The sequence below is a fragment of the Melozone crissalis genome, unplaced genomic scaffold (assembly GCF_028551555.1).
Source record: "Melozone crissalis strain CALT ecotype California unplaced genomic scaffold, PUWL_Pcris_2 ptg000073l_1, whole genome shotgun sequence".
NCBI lineage: Eukaryota > Metazoa > Chordata > Aves > Passeriformes > Passerellidae > Melozone > Melozone crissalis.
This window is the reverse complement of record NW_026535850.1, coordinates 9,224,468-9,243,132: the sequence shown is the minus strand read 5'-3', so window position 1 is coordinate 9,243,132 and position 18,665 is coordinate 9,224,468. Positions and strand designations below refer to the sequence as shown.

Here is an 18,665-nt window from a genome sequence, read left to right as displayed (position 1 = left end):
TAAAAGTACCTAAAAGCATTCTTAAATCCAAAAAGTATCTTAAAACCTTGAGTATCTCAAAGCATTAATGAGCACCACTGAGTGTCACTACAAAGCTCTCCAGGGACTCATTAAAGCAGATAATAGGGGCTGTGATTTCACCAACCTCTCACAGAGTCTGTATCAAAAGGGAAACTCTAAGTACTGTAAAATAACTGAAGTACCCTGAAGTTATAATGAGCCCCACTGAGTGCTGTTACTGAGAATGCCTCTCCAGGGACTAATTACAGCAGATAATTGGAGGCCATGATTGCACAAACCTCTCAGAGACTCCAAGGCAAAAGCCAAACCCAAAGTCCTTTGAAAAACCTGCAGTCCCTGCAGGGAGCATTCAGGAGCCCCCAGCGCCATTGCTGAGCAAGGCTCCCCAGGGAGTCCTTCCAGCAGATCCTTGAGGCCACTGGGATGTGGGCTAGGGAGGGAAGCTGAGGGCAGGACAAGGGGCTGACAGTGCCCAGCCTGGCTGGGGCTGTGACAGGAGGCCCCAGGGCCTCAGGACAAGGTGTCTCCTCACAGCCCTTGGTGGCACAGACCCTGCTGTGCCCCAGGGCACCAAGACTTGGCTTCTCTTTGTGACCACCTGTCAGCACTGCCTCCAGTTCTCTGCTCTGCCTGGGGCCTGGGGACACTTGCTCTGTTGTGAACCTCAATGGGACCCATTAAAAGTCCAAGAAACTTTGGAGCTGGATTCTGACTTGGAGTTCTGGAGAGGTTTCTTCAGCTCCTTCTCAGGGACTGATGTTCAGGGCCTGAGCACAAAGCCCCAGAGGCTCATTAAAGTCCTTGTGCTGTGTCTGTGCTCCTGAGTTGGGCTAGGCTCCTGGCACAGAGGCAGCTCCTGGTAACCAAGAAGAGCTTCAAAAGCACATTTCTCTTGATGAGCAGCTTTTCTCCTGCCAGCCCAGCAGGGCTGGGACACTGCCTGTAGCCACCCCGGGCACAGCACAGAGGCACAGAGAGCTTCAATCAGTCAGAGCTGGGAAGGTGCTGAGAAGTGCCTGGAGCAGAATCACTGCCGGCCCTTGGCACAGGAACCTCTGGCTGCAGGACAATGCAGCTGCAGCTCCTGGAGACACCTCCTGAAGCTGGAACATCCCACTGCCTACACACTCTGTGATTACATTCTGAGTATTTCTGGTGTAGGGGAGGTGAAATGCTCTTGATTCTCTGACATGCTGAGGGGTTCTGCTCAGTCATAGAATATTTACAAGTCACGGATTTTGATAGAAAATAGGGTATTTCCTAAGACTTTTTTTTCAGTTTCGTACTATTGGTGAATGTCAGGAAGGGAGGGTTAAATATTAAAGGTAGTATGAATTATTAGTTAATATTTTGCCAATGCCTGAGACATCCAAACTGTTCTTTTTAGTGATCAATAGGTTCATAGAAGATCCCTAATTTGGTTTTAGCCACTCTGCCCATAGACTGCAACAGCATCACCTTTGCTCTTGACCATCAGGCTCAGTCTGAGCTGTCCTTTCTCCAAGCTGCAAAGAGAACCTGCCTCCAGCCAGAGCCCTGAAAACAGGCAGGGTTCTGTCAGGCCAAGGAAAGTGCACAGAGATTTGGGGTCTGTGAGTGCTGGCACAGAGAGATCAGGCACAGGGAAACACCTGCAGCAGGGAAAATCTCCAGGAAGCAGAGAGAATATCAGGCAATAAGAGCAAATAAAACACAGAAATGTTGTCGCAGGGAGAGATAGGAAAAGTCCACAGGATCCCCTCCAGTGCAGCCCCTCCCTCTGAACAAGCCCCCTCCCTCCTGTCTCCCCAGCCAAGCCTCTGCCCTCAGGGCTGGGGCTCCAAGGCATGCAGCCCCTCCTGTGCAGGCAGAGCTGCAGCAGAGCCAGGGGGCAGCTCTGCAGCCCTGGGCCTAGTTCCCTCTGCAGAGCACAGCGCTGGGAGCTGCTGCCGGGCACTGGGGGCTCTGGCAGGGGGCACAGCTGGCTCAGGGTGATGCTGTCCCCAGTGCCTGGCTCTGGACAATGCTGTCAGTGCAGCCAGGGAAGGAGCTGCATCTCCCTTCATCCAATGCCATCATAAGGACACTTGGAAGTCTCCCTGAGATTTCAGTCCAAGCTGGGAGCTCCAATCCAGGGTGCAAACCTGTCCTAGAGCATCTCTGAGTTACAAGATTGATGGGGAAAGGCAGAAGTGTTGTTACAGTGAAAATGCTGCTGGGTTGGTGAAATGAGCAGAGAGAGTCCTTGGCTACAAATGTGGAGCTGGGCTGTGGTGGATCCATCTGCTCTCAGCTGTGCCTGGTAACATTTTAGGCGAAGCACGGGGAGGTGATCACCCTTGACCTGAGAAAGGTCAAACCCCAAAGAAACTCTGAATAGGTGCAAACAACACACTATCTCCCCTCACTCTCCACTCATCATCTGGCCTCAGGGAACTCACTGTGTTCTACCAGAGGGCAGCAGAATTGCTGAGAGTTTCTGCTTTCCAACAATACCAGGAGAGACATAGGGGGAGATTAAAAAGAAAACTTCAGAACGCTTCAACAAAAAAGCATGTCCATGTATGTTATAGAGGATGGTATCTGGGAAATGGCTTTGATTTTGGTTACAGGTATCCCTTTTAAATCTTCATATCCATTTCTCCATGAACAGATCCCCAAGTCCAGCCTCAGCAAATGTCCAACAGCAGCTCCATCAGGCACTTCCTCCTGCTGGCATTGGCAGACACACGGCAGCTGCAGCTCCTGCACTTCTGCCTCTTGCTGGCCATCTCCCTGGCTGCCCTCCTGGGCAACGGCCTCATCATCAGTGCCGTGGCCTGCGGCCACCACCTGCACATGCCCATGTTCTTCTTCCTGCTCAACCTGGCCCTCAGCGACCTGGGCATGATCTGCACCACTGTCCCCAAAGCCATGCACAATTCCCTCTGGGATACCAGGGACATCTCCTACACTGGATGTGCTGCACAGCTCTTTTTCTTTGTGATCTTCATCTCAGCAGAGCTTTCTCTCCTGACCATCATGTGCTACGACCGCTACGTGTCCATCTGCAAACCCCTGCACTACGGGACCCTCCTGGGCAGCAGAGCTTGTGCCCACATGGCAGCAGCTGCCTGGGCCAGTGCCTTTCTCAATGCTCTCATGCACACAGCCAATACATTTTCCCTGCCCCTGTGCCATGGCAATGCCCTGGGACAGTTCTTCTGTGAAGTCCCACAGATCCTAAAGCTCTCCTGCTCCCACTCCAACCTCAGGGAACTTGGGCTCATTGTAGTTAGCCTTTGTTTATCATTTGGTTGTTTTGTGTTCATTGTTTTCTCCTATGTGCAGATCTTCAGGGCTGTGCTGAGGATCCCCTCTGAGCAGGGACGGCACAAAGCCTTTTCTACCTGCCTCCCTCACCTGGCTGTGGTGTCCTTGTTTATCAGCACTGCTATATTTGCTCACTTAAAGCCCCCTTCCCTGTCCTCCCCATCCCTGGATCTGTCAGTATCAGTTCTGTACTCCGTGGTGACTCCAGCTCTGCACCCCCTCATCTACAGCCTGAGGAAGCAGGAGCTCAAGGCTGCAGTATGGAGACTGATGACTGGATGATTTCAGGAACATTAAATTTCTGGCCAATTTCTGCAAATCACTTGTAATAAAAGTAATTTTTGATACTTCTTGTTGCTTTCATCTTGGATGTTCTTTTGCTTCATTTTACTTAATATTGTCCCCAAAGAAATGTCCAGGTTTGTGCCATTTTTTGTTAAGTTTCTCTCCACATTCCTTATGGCCACAGACTCTGTCAATGATGGGCTGCACTCTTGATGTATTTAAAAGAGATAAAGGATCTCCCAGCAGAGCTACCCTTTTGTTGCCTTCTCTGGAGCTGCAGCAGCAATGTCTGTGTGCAGAGCTGGGGGCAGATCAGTTCTGGCACAGCAGCTGTGCCCAGCAGCAGCAGCACTTGGTGTTGCCAGTGCTGCTGCTGGGGCCCTGCCCCGCTGCCCTGGTGGCCCTGGTGTTGCTGCAGGGCCTGAGTGCTCTCGGGGCCAGGCACAGCCCTGGGGGTGGCAGTGCCGGGGCTGCAGCAGGGACAGGCCATGGGCACTGCTGGGGCAGTGCTGACGCCTCAGGCCAGCGCCTGGGGGCTCCAGGCTCCTTGCCCAGGCTCTCTCAAGAACACGGCCAGGCCAATGCTCAGCACAGAAAACCCCTGTGAACAGCCAAAATTTTCCCATGTGACTGTTCAGCCACCCTGTCCCCAGCCTGTAGTGCTGCAGGGGATTTTTGGCCCAGCAAGGGGTTGCCCAAAGTGATGGACCCGCATGTGGTCTTGTTAAACTTCACTTGTTGGATTTGGCCCCTGGATCCTGCCTGTCCAGGTCCCTGTGCAGGGCTCTCCTACAATCCAGCAGATCCACACTCCCAGCCAACTTGGTGTCACCAGGTTTCCGTGAGGCCCCAAAGTGTCCTAATGGTCTCCATGATTCCATGAGGTCTCCCATTGTCACAATGTCCCTTTGGTTCCTTGGGAACCCTTAGTTTAACAATGACCCTTGGATCCCTAGGCCCTGAAGTGTCAAAATCCATCCTTGGTTCCATGAGGTCTGGCAGTGCAGCAATGCTCTCCTTGGTTCCACAGTGTCACAATGGCCTCTTGGTCCCAAGGGCCACCACAGTGTCCAATATGTTTCCTTCATTCCAGGAGTCCCTGAGGAGCAGCAATGGCCCCTTGGTTCCATGGGGCCCTGCAGTGTCACAATGGCCCCATCATGACACCAGGTCCTGCTCTGTCACAATGCTCTGCATGGTTCCACAAGGCCCTGCAGGGTCACAGTGGCCTCTTGGTTCCATGAGGCCTCAGAGTGCCACAATGAATTCCTTGGTGCTGCAGTGGCACAATGGAGCCCTGGTGACACAAGATCCTGCACTGTCACCAGGGACCCTTGGTTCCATGGGGCACCACAGTGTTACAATTGTTCCCTCAGTTCCCAGAGTCCTTGCAATGGAGCAATGGCTCCTTGATTCCATTGTCCCCAGGCTCTCCCAAGGGTCTCCTTGGTTCTGCAGTGGCACAATGACCCCTTCGTTCCACAAGGCCCTGCAGTGTCACAGTGGCCTCTGTGGTTCCAGCAGGACCCAGACTGCCACCATGGACTCCTTGCTTCCATCCAGCCCCACAGTGTCACAATGGCCCCTTGGCTCTGTGCTGCCATGTCCTACACCATGGTACTCTTAGTGCTATCAGGCCACGCAGTGTCACAATGGCCCCTTGTTTCCCCAGGGCCCTGCAGTGTCACAATCATCAGAGAATCAACCAGGCTGCAAAAGACCTTGGAGAGCATCAAGTCCAAGCTGGGACCCAACACCACCTTGTCATCCAGGCCATGGTGCCGAGTGCCACATCCAGTTTTTCCTTAAACACGTCCAGGGATGGTGACTCACCCACCTCCCTGGACAGCCCATTCCATTGCCTAATCATCCTTGTAAGAATATTTCCTAATGTCCAGCTTAAATGTCCCCTGGTGCAGCTGAAGGTGATGTCCTCTTCTACTGTCCCTGTTCCCCGAGAAAAGAGTGCAACTCCCACCTGGCTGCACCCTCCTGTCAGAGAGTTGTGGAGAGTGATGAGGTCTCCCCTGAAGCCTCCTCTCCTCCAGGATAAACAACCCCAGCTCCCTCAGCCACTCCTCACAGGACTTGTGCTCCAGACCCCTCCCCAGCCTTGTTGCCCTTCTCTGGACACGCTCCAGCCCCTCCACGTCCTTCCTAAATTGGTGGCCCAGAACTGGACACAGCACTCTGGGTGCTGCCTGTCGTGGGGTGACAGCCTTTATCCCAATATCGTGTGTGTTGTGTCTGGCAGCTGTGCCTTTTCTCTCTCCCCCCGCCCGGCTGTGTTGCCGCGGCGGGGCAGGGAGGGAGGAGTGAGTACGACCGGGCACTTTCGCTTTTGGCTTTTGGCTGCTTGGCTTGGCTTGCCGCTGCTTGCTTGCTTGCTTGCTTGCTCGCTCCTGCCTCGGCCCCTAGCTGATAGCTGCTTTTTTTGCTGCTTTCTGCTTTCTGTGCTGTTTTTTTTCCTTTTCTTTCGTTCCCTCTTTCTTACCCTCCCCTGAAGATACTGAACCAGCTCCGGACCTGACCTGAGACATCCAGGACCCCCGGAGTCTGCGAGAGAAGCTCAGCGCCCTCCACAACACTGCCTGGTTTCTTTTTCTTTTCTTGTGTTGGGGAGTGTTCTTTTGTTACCTGTCAATAAATAGGTTTTGTTTTCCACTTTGCTCCTCCGAGAAATTCCTTCCCGAACCCGGTATTGGGGGAGGGGTGGTTGGAGGTTTGTTTTTTTTTTTCGGGGGTCCCTTTTGGAGATCTCCCCTAATTTGTCCTAAACCAGGACACTGCCCAACCAGTGCTGAGCACAGGGGAAGAATCACTGCCCTGCTCCTGCTGGCCACACCATTCCTGATCCATAGGAGTGCCAGGGGTTAGAAGAGGGAAATAGTGGAGAGGGAGTGGGGACAAAATGTTATTGATTGTCAGCCATGAATGGTCTTGATCTTCATATCTACTCAGACTGCATTAGAAGATGCTGGGAGTCAATATCAATTGGACATTTCTGATATCAATCTATTGTTGTGGTTTGAGACAGTAACAGGAAGTAAGTTTTTTTGGGTTTTTTTGGATATGCTGTGGCCACCAATAGGTGGTCAGATTTTAATATTGGCACCTGATTTAGCCACTGAAGTTCGGACACGCCTCTAAGAAGACACAGGAGTTAAAAACCAGAACTGCTCCCCTGGGACTTCGGAGGTAAAGAGGTTGGATCTCCCTCTCCCGTTCAGCTGCTGCTGCTGGTCGGGGGAGAGGCAGCCTGCAGTAGGCCTGGGCCTGGACAGAGATGGGGGGTGAAGAGGCCCTTGAGGATGGAAGGGTGGGGAGCACCAAGAGACATCGAGCAGCCACCCCCTCCCAGGAGAGAGAGAGGGAGAAGGAGAGCTGGTGTCTGAATTTGATAGTAGCTGGCCCAGGCGGACAAGGAGTGGGGATGTGGCGAGAAGGTGCCTGGCAAGGCAGCGTAGGAGTTCCAGAGCTCTCAGACAAGAAGAGACTGAAATTTTTAACCCTTTTCTTGCATGATAGAAACCTTGCAAATGCTGATCCTCCTAGAGCTGAATGAGAAGTGAGATAAGAGATGAGATAAGAGGGGATGGGCCACGAGGGAAGTGGAGAAGACTCTTGAGTGGGGGAGGAGATGATGGAGTGGCCTTTTGGCTGGACTTTTCTTGTGTGGCCATAGACGGAACCATTTTTTTTTTTTTTTCCTGTGACACAGAGACTGCATTTAGGGGGAGGCAGTGCCTCAGAACCAGGAGGGTTCAGTGTGGGTACCCCTCGGCCCTAGGGGGTGCAAAGATTTGGGGGGACAAATGTCCCGAAAGAGAGACTGTGCGTTTTTTAGAGTGAGACAAGGTATCCTTGAAAGACAACCCTAGAAGCAGCTCTGGTCCATGCACAGTAGTGAGAGCACTGAGCATGGAAGGAAGGTGTCACGATAGCAAAAGGATTTTCCGGGCGGTGCTGAGTGACATGGAAGCACATGAGGTTTCAACGGTGTTTCCAGGGGAAGCCTATGGTGCAAGAAAGACTGCTCTCCTCTTGATGAACTGAAGATTGAGTATTCTAAAGGGTGGTGCTGGACTGAGAGTTAGTGATTTGGGAGAATGTATTGCATTGGGAAATTTGTTGGGGGGGAGGAGGAAAATGCTTTTGTAAGGTTTTCATTTTCCGTGGGTTTTTTTTGTTTTTTTCTTTTCTTGTAGTTTAGTTAATAAAGTTTTCTTTATTTCTAAGTAGGAGACTGCTTTACTTATTCCTGGTCACATCTCACAGCAGACACCAGGGAGAGGGTATTCTCATAAAGGTGCTGGCATTGTGCCAAGGTCAAAACATGACATGTATAAACAAGAAAAAACTCAGGACAAAACAGTTCACTCTGCATTGTTTTCAATTTAGTATATTCACTTTGAATACACTTCTGAAATGTGCCTAATTAACCACAGAAGAATGGAAAACTTGACTTATTCCATGGGGTTTTGCTTGTTCAGGCATTTTGAACAAATGTTCATGAGCTTTTCTTACCGAATTACTGAACTTAAGAGCTCAACAAAGAAGAGGCCTCAGGAGTAGGAAAATTCATCAGTAACCTCCAAGTGGCTGAGGATCCATGCCCCTCAGAGCAGCAATGAACAGAAATGGGCACAGCTTAGTGGCTGCCCCAGCTTTGGCATGGGCCCTGGGCCTGGAGCATGAGCAGCTCTTGAGGGTCCTAAGGCCAGGGCTCTTGTGCTGCCCTGAGCATATGGGATGGCAGCAGGGGCTGCAGAGCTCTCAGCACCTCAGCCTGAGGGGAGCAGGGCAGCCAGGGAGCCTCCTTTGGCCTTGGCCCAGCACCTTCCCCCATGGCTGGGGCTGAGTCCTGTGGCAGCTGCAGCTGCTGCTGTGCCCTTGCCCTGAGCATATGGGATGGCAGCAGGGGCTGCAGAGCTCTCAGCACCTCAGCCCAACGGGAGCACGGCAGCCAGGGAGCCTCCTTTGGCCTTGGCCCAGCACCTTCCCCCATGGCTGGGGCTGAGTCCTGTGGCAGCTGCAGCTGCTGCTGTGCCCTTGCAAGGGGCTGAGGCCCCGTGGGGCCAGTGGCCAGAGCAGCCTGGCCTGAGCAGAGCTGTGGGGCCAGAGCCGGCTGGGCTGGGCTGGGGAGAGGCCCTTGGTGCTGCCCAGAGCTCAGGGCAGCTGGCAGAGCTTGCAGGGAGCTGGGCTGGGCTCAGAGAGCCCGGCCCAGAAACCATCAGTGTCAATCTCAGCCTGGCTGAGCATGCAGGGGCAGGACTCAGGCCAGGCCTTGTGGGGCAGGGCCAGTGCCTGTGCAAGGCATTGCAAACAGGGAAGTGGCCCAGAGAGGAGGCTGCTCTGTGCCCTTGGTGGCATGGACCAGGGAGGGGGCCCAGGACATTTGTCAGCGCCAGCTGAGCAGGGAGGGGGCCCAGGACATTTGTCAGAGCCAGCCTCTGTGCCCATGTGTTGGCAGCCCTGGCTGCTGAGCCCAGCTTTGGCCTGGGCTGAGTTTTGCTGTGGCCCAGCTCCATCTTCCTGCAGGGCTCAGGGCCTGTTCCCAACCATGGCCAGCCCTGGCTTCCTCTCTGCTGGCCCAGACAGCCCCACAGGTGCCACAGACTCTGCAGGAGCTGGCAGAGGCTGCCCAGCAGGGAGGCCATGGGGCACAGAGCCCCAAGACTGCCGTGGGAACCACGGCACAGGGGCCATTCCCAGCTGCAATGCTCCTGGCCTGGGCTGGGCCTGCACAGGGGCTGGGCCACCATGGCTGGGCCGGCACAGGGCCACAAAGGGGCCACGCAGCCGCTGCCGGGGCTGACAGCAAGGCCAGGCACACACAAGCAATTGCTGAGCAGGGCCTGCACTGGTCAGGCCTGACTGTGCCAAAGGCAGAGCTCAGCTGCCCTTGGGGGCTGCAGGAACAGTCCAGAGCCCAAAGAGCCTCCATGGCTGTACTGGAGACCAAGGCTGACGGAGGGAAATGCAGGGCTGCTGCAGGATGGGGAGGGCATTGAATTCCAGCACACACCTCAGCTCTCTGATGATCCCGGCACCATGCTGGGCCCTGTTTCAGACTGGAGCAGAGCAGATGTTGATGGGACAGGAGTCCTGCGGGGCTGTCAGGGACCTGCAGCTTACAAGGTGCTCTGCTCTCCCTCAAGTGCGCTCTGAGTGATCCAATCCCAGCTGGGCACCTCAGGGCATAAGTGGCACTGGCTGTTCATGGGCACATAACTGATGTCAGCCTGGATAGGAGCACAGCTTTTATTACCTGTTAGTTGCATAATATACAAGCAAATCTTTATTATCTGGGTCATTTGAGTACTGTTAAGAAATGGCACAGTTTTCCCATCAGGAACCGGAATTTCCTGGAGGTGTACAGATGGCAGGAGGAAAAATACTGATCTTGCCTTCTACTGGTGTGACCAATATTTTCTTTATTACTTCCTCTCCATTTTCCTTCAGGTGTTTTCAGCTCTTCTGTTGAAATGGCCATGTCTAAGGACATCTCTTCCTTTACAGCAGGTGGATCTATATACTTCTACTGCTCTCTGATTTCCTCCTCTAGATGCTCTCTGGTCATTCAAGTGCCTCTCAACTGACTGGCTTCATGCTTTGAGCTGGAAGAAATTGCCCAATATTTCTGAAGTTCAAATAAATATATAATAAATATCATCTTAATTGTGTTTTTATCTATCACAGAATTACCTTATGTCTTTGTCTAAAACTGTTCATGTACAGAAATCCCTTGGGGATGGTGGACATGTCAGATGCTGCTGGGACACCTCAGAGAGCTGATGGAAGAGCTGTGATGGTTGTTAAACTGTTCAAATATTCAACTTATGTTTGTTGGCAAGAAACCTTTCTGTGCCTCTGAGTGTCGCCAGTCCCTAAGCCCAAAGGACACAAACCTGATGAGTTGTGGTTCCCACTGCAGGGGAACTTGGACCTTGGCTCTGCACAGGACAGCTCTTCGTCCCCTTTCTCTCTTTTCCTCCCCCTGGGCATGGAGTGAGCTCCTGACTTCAGCTTGTGACTCGTGTGTGCAACGAGCAAATCTGGGCAGAATTGGGGCAGGGAGGGTTTGGGGGGATCTTGGGATCTGTGCTGGGCACCGAAGGTATTTTCCATTGCTCTCAGGCTGTCTGCTCTGGAAAGTGGATTCAATATCCAGCAGAGAAATGACTTTTGCATTTGATGGAGCTGTGACTTGCCTTGGCTTTGTTGGCTGACAAGAAAGGAACATCCCTCTGTGTCTTGGGCAGCTCCTTCTCCAAGGAAAGCAGGTGGGAGTTGGAGCCAAGGAGCTGAAAGCTGCAGGTGCAGCCTGGGCTGGAGGGAGCTCAGATTTACACAAGGCTGCTCTGAGTGCCTGGGCTTGGATGGGGGAAATGGTGGGGTGGGGGTAGGGACAGAGTCTGATTGATTGTCACCCATGAAGGGTCTTGATTTTGATATCTATTCAAACTGAATGAGGAGCTACTTGGATTCAGTGTCAATAGGAGACTGCACAGACTGATTTATGAACAGGAAAAAGTCCCAAACAGGACCTAAAAAATGTTTTCTCACTGTCTTTTTAAATATAAGGCATTCACTTAGAACACACTACTGAAATCTATCAAATTAACCACAAATATTTGAACACTTAAATCAAATCAACACTTAAATCAAACTCAAGAGGCTTGGGTTCTTAAGGTGTTCTGCATGTTACTGAGCCCTGGGACACTTAATTCCTGCACTCAAGAGTTGAAGCCTGAACAAGCCTCTGGAGCAGGAAAATTCAGCAGCAACCTCCAAGGGGCTGAGGATGTCAGCAGCCCCGACTGAGGCCATTCCTGCCCAGAGACTGTGGGGGAATGGGCAGACAAGGAGAGCGTTCCTGGGGCTGGGGCAGCACAACTCAGAGGCACCAGCGGCTCCAGCTGGGCAATGGAGTGTGGAATGTGGCTGGGAAAGCCCTGCCTGGGCTGTGCCAAGCAGGACAGACAAGCCCTGCTCCCATCCACTAAAAAACAGCTTTCTCAAGGAGACATTTTAAAGAAATTACAATTGTTTGTGTACTCTGAGATGGACTCTCTAGAGAAATACCAACAAGAGATTCTCAGGAGCTCAAAACAACAAATCAGCTATTACTGGAAACTTTAGAAAATCAGACAAGCTTTGCCAAAAGATTTATTATGACACTGTAGTGGTTTTTGATTTGTTAATTTAAGATTTTTCTAATCTTGAGATTTCTTAATTAATGTATTGATGAGTGTGGTGGGTTTTAGTTTCAGTTAATTATTTATGGATTTACTTTTATTACTTTTTAAAACTCTTCTATGTCAAACTATGGCAGATATTTGATCAACAAAAAACACTTCTCAAAAACATTGACTTGGCCCATTCAACTTCACACTCTAAGCCTGGTTTACTTAATGTTAATCAAAATTTGCAGGAGCACAGAAACAGAAGAAGAAGACATAGAAAGAGAAAGACCAAAATGATACAGAGAAGCACACAGACAGCTACCACCTGCTGGATTCCAGCAGTGTTCAGATGGAAATTCCAAGAGGAGGTAGGATCAAGATGTATGCTTGCCTTGTGGTCAGCCTTCAATACCCTTGGTCTTCCTAGCCCTGTCCCCCAGGTGGGTCTTGGGGTCATTTGGTCCCTCAGGAGCTGGGCTGGGTGCTGCAGAGGTGGCTGTGGAGCATTGCCTGTGCTGTGCCAGGGACTGGCAGACACTGCTGGGCTGGGATAGAGGCTCTGGGGGGATTGGGGTTCCAGGGAAGGGCAAGGCTGGGGTTCCAGGGCAGGGCAAGGCTGGACCTGCCCCTTCCTCCCCCACACACTAAAAGTTTCAAGCCAAAAACCTTCTCCAGTCTGCCACAGTAAGGCAATGTTGGATGTGAAATCCCAATTCTGGCCATGGGCACCTGGCCGAGAAGGACAGCTCTTTTCCATAGGAAGGAAAGCACAGAATCTTGCCAAGTGTTTTGGGAACAGATGAGAGGTGACCCTCATGAAACCACTGCTAGCCAGACTTGTCCTGGCAATATTCCTATGGGAACAATCCCTGGATATAAGGAAATTTGGAGGTGAAACTCCAATTCTGGCCATACGTGCCTGCAGCATAATGTCAGATCTTTTCCATAGGAAGGAAAGCATGGAGCACCACTGTTTCAATAGTGGATGAGACCCTCAACATGCCAAGGTCAGCCTCACCTCTTGGGAGGTCAAACCAGCCAGACCTGTACTGTATTCCTTTGTTTTTATGGGGTCCTGAACTGTCACAATCGTGCCTTGGTTCTGTGGGGCTCCACACTGCCACAATGGCTCCTTGATTACAAGAAGACCTGAAATGTCACAATGGACCCCTTGTTCGATGGGATCCCACAGTGTCACATTGGCTCCCAGGTTTCACAGTGGTCCCACTGATTCCATGAGGCCTTGCAGTGTCACAATGGTCTCCATGGTTCCCAAGGCCCCACAATGTCACAGGACTCCTCTGTTCCATGAGCCCTGCAATGTCACAATGGACCTTTAGACCCTGGAGGTTTGCAGTGTCACAATGGTCTCATTTTGGCTCCACAGCCTCACAATGGTCCATTGATGACAGGATGCCCTGCAATGTCACAATAGACCTTTGGCTCCATGCAGCCCTGCAGTGTCACAAAGGCCTCTTGGCTTCACCAGGCCCCATAGTATCAAAATAGTCCTCTTGGTTCTGTGGTGACTTCCAGGGTCACAGTGGTCTCACTGGTTCCATGAGGCCTCCCAGTGTCACAATGCTTTGCTTATTCCATGGATCCTCAGAGTGTCACAATGATCTCCATGATTCCATTAGTCCCCTCAGTGTGACAATGATCTTCTTGGCTCCATGGTGCCCCACAGTGTCACAATGGCCCCTGGGTTCCATGAGGCTGTGAAGTGTCACAATGGCCTCTCCATGATTACATAAGGACTTGCAATGTCACAATGGACCTTTGGCTCCATGGGGTCTTGCTGTATCAGAATGATCCCTACATTCCATGGAGCCACACAGAGTCAGCACGATCCCCTTAGTTCCATGAGGCCCAGCAATGTCACAGTGCTCTCCATGATTCCATGAGGCCCCACAGTGTCACAATGGTCCCTTGGTCTCACAGAGCCCCACAGTGTCACAATGCTCCCTTGGTCTCACAGGGCCCCACAGTGTCACAATGCTCCCTTGGTTCCATGGCCCTGTGCTGCTGCATTCCCCCCTCCCCTTCTCAGGCCGCCCTGCCAGCTCAGAAATGCTCCTTGGGCCTCGGCCTTGGCCAGCAGCCCTGGGCTCAGCTCCTGTGCAGCTCATCACAAACACTGTCTGCTCCAGCCACTGCTGCTGCCCAACCAGCTCCTGGTTCCTTTAGCAGCAGCCCTGGGAACTATTTTTGTTCCCTCAGTGGCACAACATCCCTGTTCCCACACTGCCAAAGAAAGCTGTTGATGCCAAGTGCGGCCAGGATGAACCATTGCTGGGACTGAAGCCCCTCTCTTGGGGCCCTACAAACAGTGCTCCAAAAGGAGCCCTTGGAGCTCTCCTGGGCCAGTGACTCCCTCTGAGTGGGGCCTCTCCCAGCTGGGAACTCTCCCGTTTGCTGCACTCGGGGATCCTGAACAACAACAGAGCCTGGGCCGATCCCCCCACTCCTCCAGGATCAACCCTTCACCCACTGGGGAGGTGCCAAAGGATCCACAGTGAGCATTTCCTGCCCTCAGGGGAATTGCTCACAGGTGCCTTGCCCTGACTCTTGGTGTCAGTGTGCACACAGGAGTGCCTGTGCTGGAGAAATGTTGCAGAAATGCTGCTTTCTGAGGGGCTTGAGTGCCTTGGACAGCTGAGTCAGTCAGGTCTGTAAGTAAGGTTACATCATGACAAATAAGTTAAGTTAAATGGTATTAAGAGGTTTTTTTTGGCAAAGTTTACTATGGTATAAGCTAAGTTGAATATTGTTTAATGTTATTCCACTATTAAATCCTTAAGTCATTGGTTGTAAGTGAGGTTAAATACTGTTAAGTGCTGTTCTTTTCCTAAATTGTGAAGTTGAAGGTATCAGTTAAGGTTAAGGTATCAGTGAAGTCCTGTTAAGTTTGACCTCTGTCAAGCTTTTATTTCTTTATTAATTTTATCCTTGCCCTCACTGTCCTTGTGTCTCACACACACTGGGACAGTTCTCAGCTCATTTCTGGTTTGATTGCCTGGATTCTGTTTGGTTTTGTTGCTGCTTTGTTTCTTTGGTATGCCTGAAGTGTCCAGTCAGGAGCAGAGTGACTCTTGCCAAGGAACTTTGTGCTGTTGTTGGTTAATATTAAATCTGGTTTTTGCTGCTCACTTGCTGGGGATTTTTTCAGTGCTCTCAAGGCCTCGTTCGTAACAGGGTGAAGGAGCCCTGGCCCAGGCTCTGGCCCTGGGGAACACAGGGATGCTCCCGGGGGGTCCCTGTCCCCCTGTGCCACCCCCAGGGCCCCGTACCCCATCCCCATGTCAGGCTCTGGGGTCGATCTCGTGGAACATCCTCTGGGGGAGACTGCGGGGCAGGGGGCAGGGGGGCCCAGGGCACAGGGGACCCGGCTGTGCACGAGCAGGGTTGGACTGCTCTGGGGGGAACTGTGAGGGGGCCGGGGCAGAGTGACCTCCCCAGGGACCTCACACTGCCCCTGTGATGTCACACTGCCCCAGCGATGTCACACTGCCCCTGTGATGTCACAGCCCCCATTATGCCACACAGCTCTTTTGCAATGTCACACAGCCACCAGTGATGTCACAGCCCACTCTGGGTTGTCACAAAGCCCCTGTGATCTCACACAGCTAACTATTAGATGTCACCCTATGATGTGCTACATCTGCTTTGTGATGTCACAGAAGTCTCTGTGATGTCACAACCAGCTCTATAATGTTACACAGCCACCCAGTGATGTCACAACCCACTCTCTGATGTCAGAGCCACCCTCGATGATGGCAGAGTCTGCTCTATTGCCTCACACTCTGATGTCACAGACAGCTTTGTGATGTCACAAACCCCTCAGTGATGCCACGAGACCTTTTCTGTGATGTCATACTGGCACTCTTTAATGTCACAGCACATACTTTGAACCTCACAGCCAGCTCTATGATGTCATCCAGCCATGCCATGGTGCCACAGCCTGCTCTGTGATGTCACAGAATCCCCTCCATGATGCTGTAGCTGCTCAGTGACTTCCACAACAAACTCTCTGATGTCATAGACCAATCTGTTGACTTCAAAATTCCTTCCTAGAGCACTATATTCTAATAATTGATAAAGCTCCTGAACGGAATAAATAATTTGGGTTAAAATCTTTCTGTCCGACCATTATCAGAATCAATCAGATCTGTATTTATATAAATATATCTGGTATTCCATCATTAATCCTGCGGGACAAATTGGGTTAAAGTTCAATTCCACTTGTCCAATCTTTTACACATAAACCTTTGACAAATTCTTGGGCTGGGATTAGTTCCAGCTGTTGCCAGTCTCCTCTCCTAGAAGAAATTTTAGCAGTCTAGGAGCCCTGAGAGGGTTTGAGGATCCATGGTGGCTGTTTGGTGCACTTTCTGCACCTCAGGTCTCAGCAGGAGCTTCTCCAATAAAGAAATAAAGCTTTTGCCTGAAGCTCCCACTGTGCCCATGACAGAAACCCCTGTGAGTGTCTGGGACATCCCAGCTCTTTGGCATGTCACCGTGGAGCCCCCATGAGTGCCTGTGACAGATCGGTGCCTTTGCAGCCCAAGGTCCCCTGGGATGTCACCATGAAATGGCTGTGACTGCCTCTGGCCACAGGACTCTTTACCATGCCTAGAAAGCCCTGGCAGGTCTTCATGGAGCCTCTGTCTCTGCCTGTGACATTCCAGCTCTTGCACAGCCTGGAGACTCTTGGAAAGTCCACACAGAACCCCTCTGAGGGCCTGTGACAAATCTAATCCTTAGAAGGCAACCATCACCAGGCCCCTGTTGCTGTGCTCAGTCCCTTGGCAGCTCCATGGAGACCCCATGCCAGGGGTGGTTGCCATGGACACCAGCTCAGGCCTGCAGCCTGACCCTGTTGCCATGGCAACCATTGGCAGCCCCATCCCCAGGCTCATGGGATCCCAGAACCACAGAATTGGCTGAGCTGGGAGGGACCCATCAGGATCCTCCAGTCCAACTGCTGGCCCTGCACGGGACACCCCAACAATGCCAGCCTGGGCCTGGCAGTGCTGTCCCAACACTGCTGCAGCTCAGAGAGCCCTGGAGCTGGGACCCTTCCCTGGGGAGCCTGGGCAGGGCCCCAGCAGCCTCTGGGCAAAAACCTTTTCCTGACATTCAACCTGAGCCTGCTCCCACTCAGCTGCAGCCGTTCCCTCCACTTTAAAAACAGAAGCAATTCTGTGGCAGGTCCTGGTTGCATCAGTTCCTGCACAACTCCAGCTCAGCTTCTGGCAGGTTCCAATAAAAGATAAGTAGAAATTCGGCCCAATACAGATTATTAAAAGGAAGGGGAAGCTCTCTGTAGCAGTCACAAATGTGACAGGGATGAAGAGAATAATGATTCTCGCATTTGGCAAAGAACCCAAGCTTGGGAATTCAAGAGTGATTTGGGAATTTAGCTACTTGAGCTGGGCTTCTTGTGGTGGCTTTTTTGATTCACTCTTGATTTTTGGACGTTTTTATGGACATTAGGTGACTTCGGGAGATGGACTTGGGTGAGAGGAATCCCCAACCCAAGGCATTCACACCTTGTTTTGCACCAAACCAGGATTTTCCCAAAACCATCCCACCATGACATCCCCCCTGTCCCGCTGTGGGTGAGCTCAGTGCCAAACCTGACCCTGATATGGTCTGAATCTCACTCCATGTTTAGACACACTCACACTTCTGTATTTAATCCCATCCCAGTGCCAGACTTGTCTAGCCCCAGACTCAATCCCAACCCCAGCCCTAAAGCCAATCCCATGTCTAGCCTTAACCCCAATCCCAGCTCTAATCCAAATCTCAGCCCCGACTCCAACCCAGCCCCAATTCCAGCCCCTTCCTAAATCCTCAGCCCCAAACCAAATCCCAGGTTCAGCCCTTCTTGGGGTTTGGGGGTGTCTCTGTCCCTCTGACCCCGATGATGTTTGGGTGGGGTCACAGCAGGGCTGAGAGGGACAGAGACCGCCCCGGCCTCCCCAGGTGTGAGAAGGTGGGAGAGCCCCCCCAGCCCTGAGCACCCTCAGCGGTGAGAGGGACACAGAGCCCCTGGTCCCCAGCCCTGCACAGGCATTGCCTGAGGCCAGAGGGATGGACAGCATCCCCTAGGGCGAGGGGACAGAGACCCCTAAGCGTCCCCTGGACTGAGAGGGACAGAGATTGCCCCAAACAACCCCTAGCACAGGGCTGAGAGGGATGGAGACCCCCAGGCATTCCCTGGGGTGAAAATGATGGAGACCCCCTGGGGAATGGCCAGGGGTGTCAGGGACAGGGACAACTATCCCAAGCCCCTCCCCAGGGCGAGAGGCACAGAGACCCCTTGAGTATCCCCTCAATACTGGACAAAATAACCTTGGTAGAAATCAAACTTTGCATAAAACACTTTGATGAACATTTGATTTCCCACAATTCACATGTGATGAAAACATAAACAAATCCCAAATATTAATAAACCAACAATAGAAGCAGTTCTGTGGCAATTCTAAGTTTCATTGGTTCCTGCACAGCTCCAGCTCAGCTGCTGGCAGGTTCTGATAAAAGAAAAGTGCAAATTTGGCCCAATACAGATTATTAAAAGAAGGAAAAAGCTCTGTGTAGCTGTCACAAAGGTTACAGGGACGAAGAGGATAATGATTCTCACATTTGGCAAAGCCCATAAGCCTGTGAATTCAGGAGTTATTTGGGAATTTAGCTACTTGAGCTGGGCTTCCTGTGGGACTTTTAGCAGCCTTCTGTTCCTCACCGTGGGGTGGATGAACCATGTCAGTCCCACTGGTAACATTTGCTCCCTTTCATCCAGTGATTTTAACCAGCTTTTCAAGGAAGGACAACAAAAATTTTTTTTTTTCACTGGTCACTCACATCAGCCATTTT

General features: G+C 51.8%; 1 protein-coding gene across 1 annotated transcript; it reads left to right on the top strand.

The window, feature by feature from the left end:
* Nucleotides 1–2,676: 2,676 nt before the first annotated feature.
* On the top strand, nt 2,677–3,594 carry LOC128946061 (olfactory receptor 14J1-like). The gene has a single exon (XM_054289989.1). It carries the CDS (start codon nt 2,677–2,679, stop codon nt 3,592–3,594), a length of 918 nt encoding a protein of 305 aa, XP_054145964.1.
* The last annotated feature ends 15,071 nt before the right edge of the window (nt 3,595–18,665 follow it).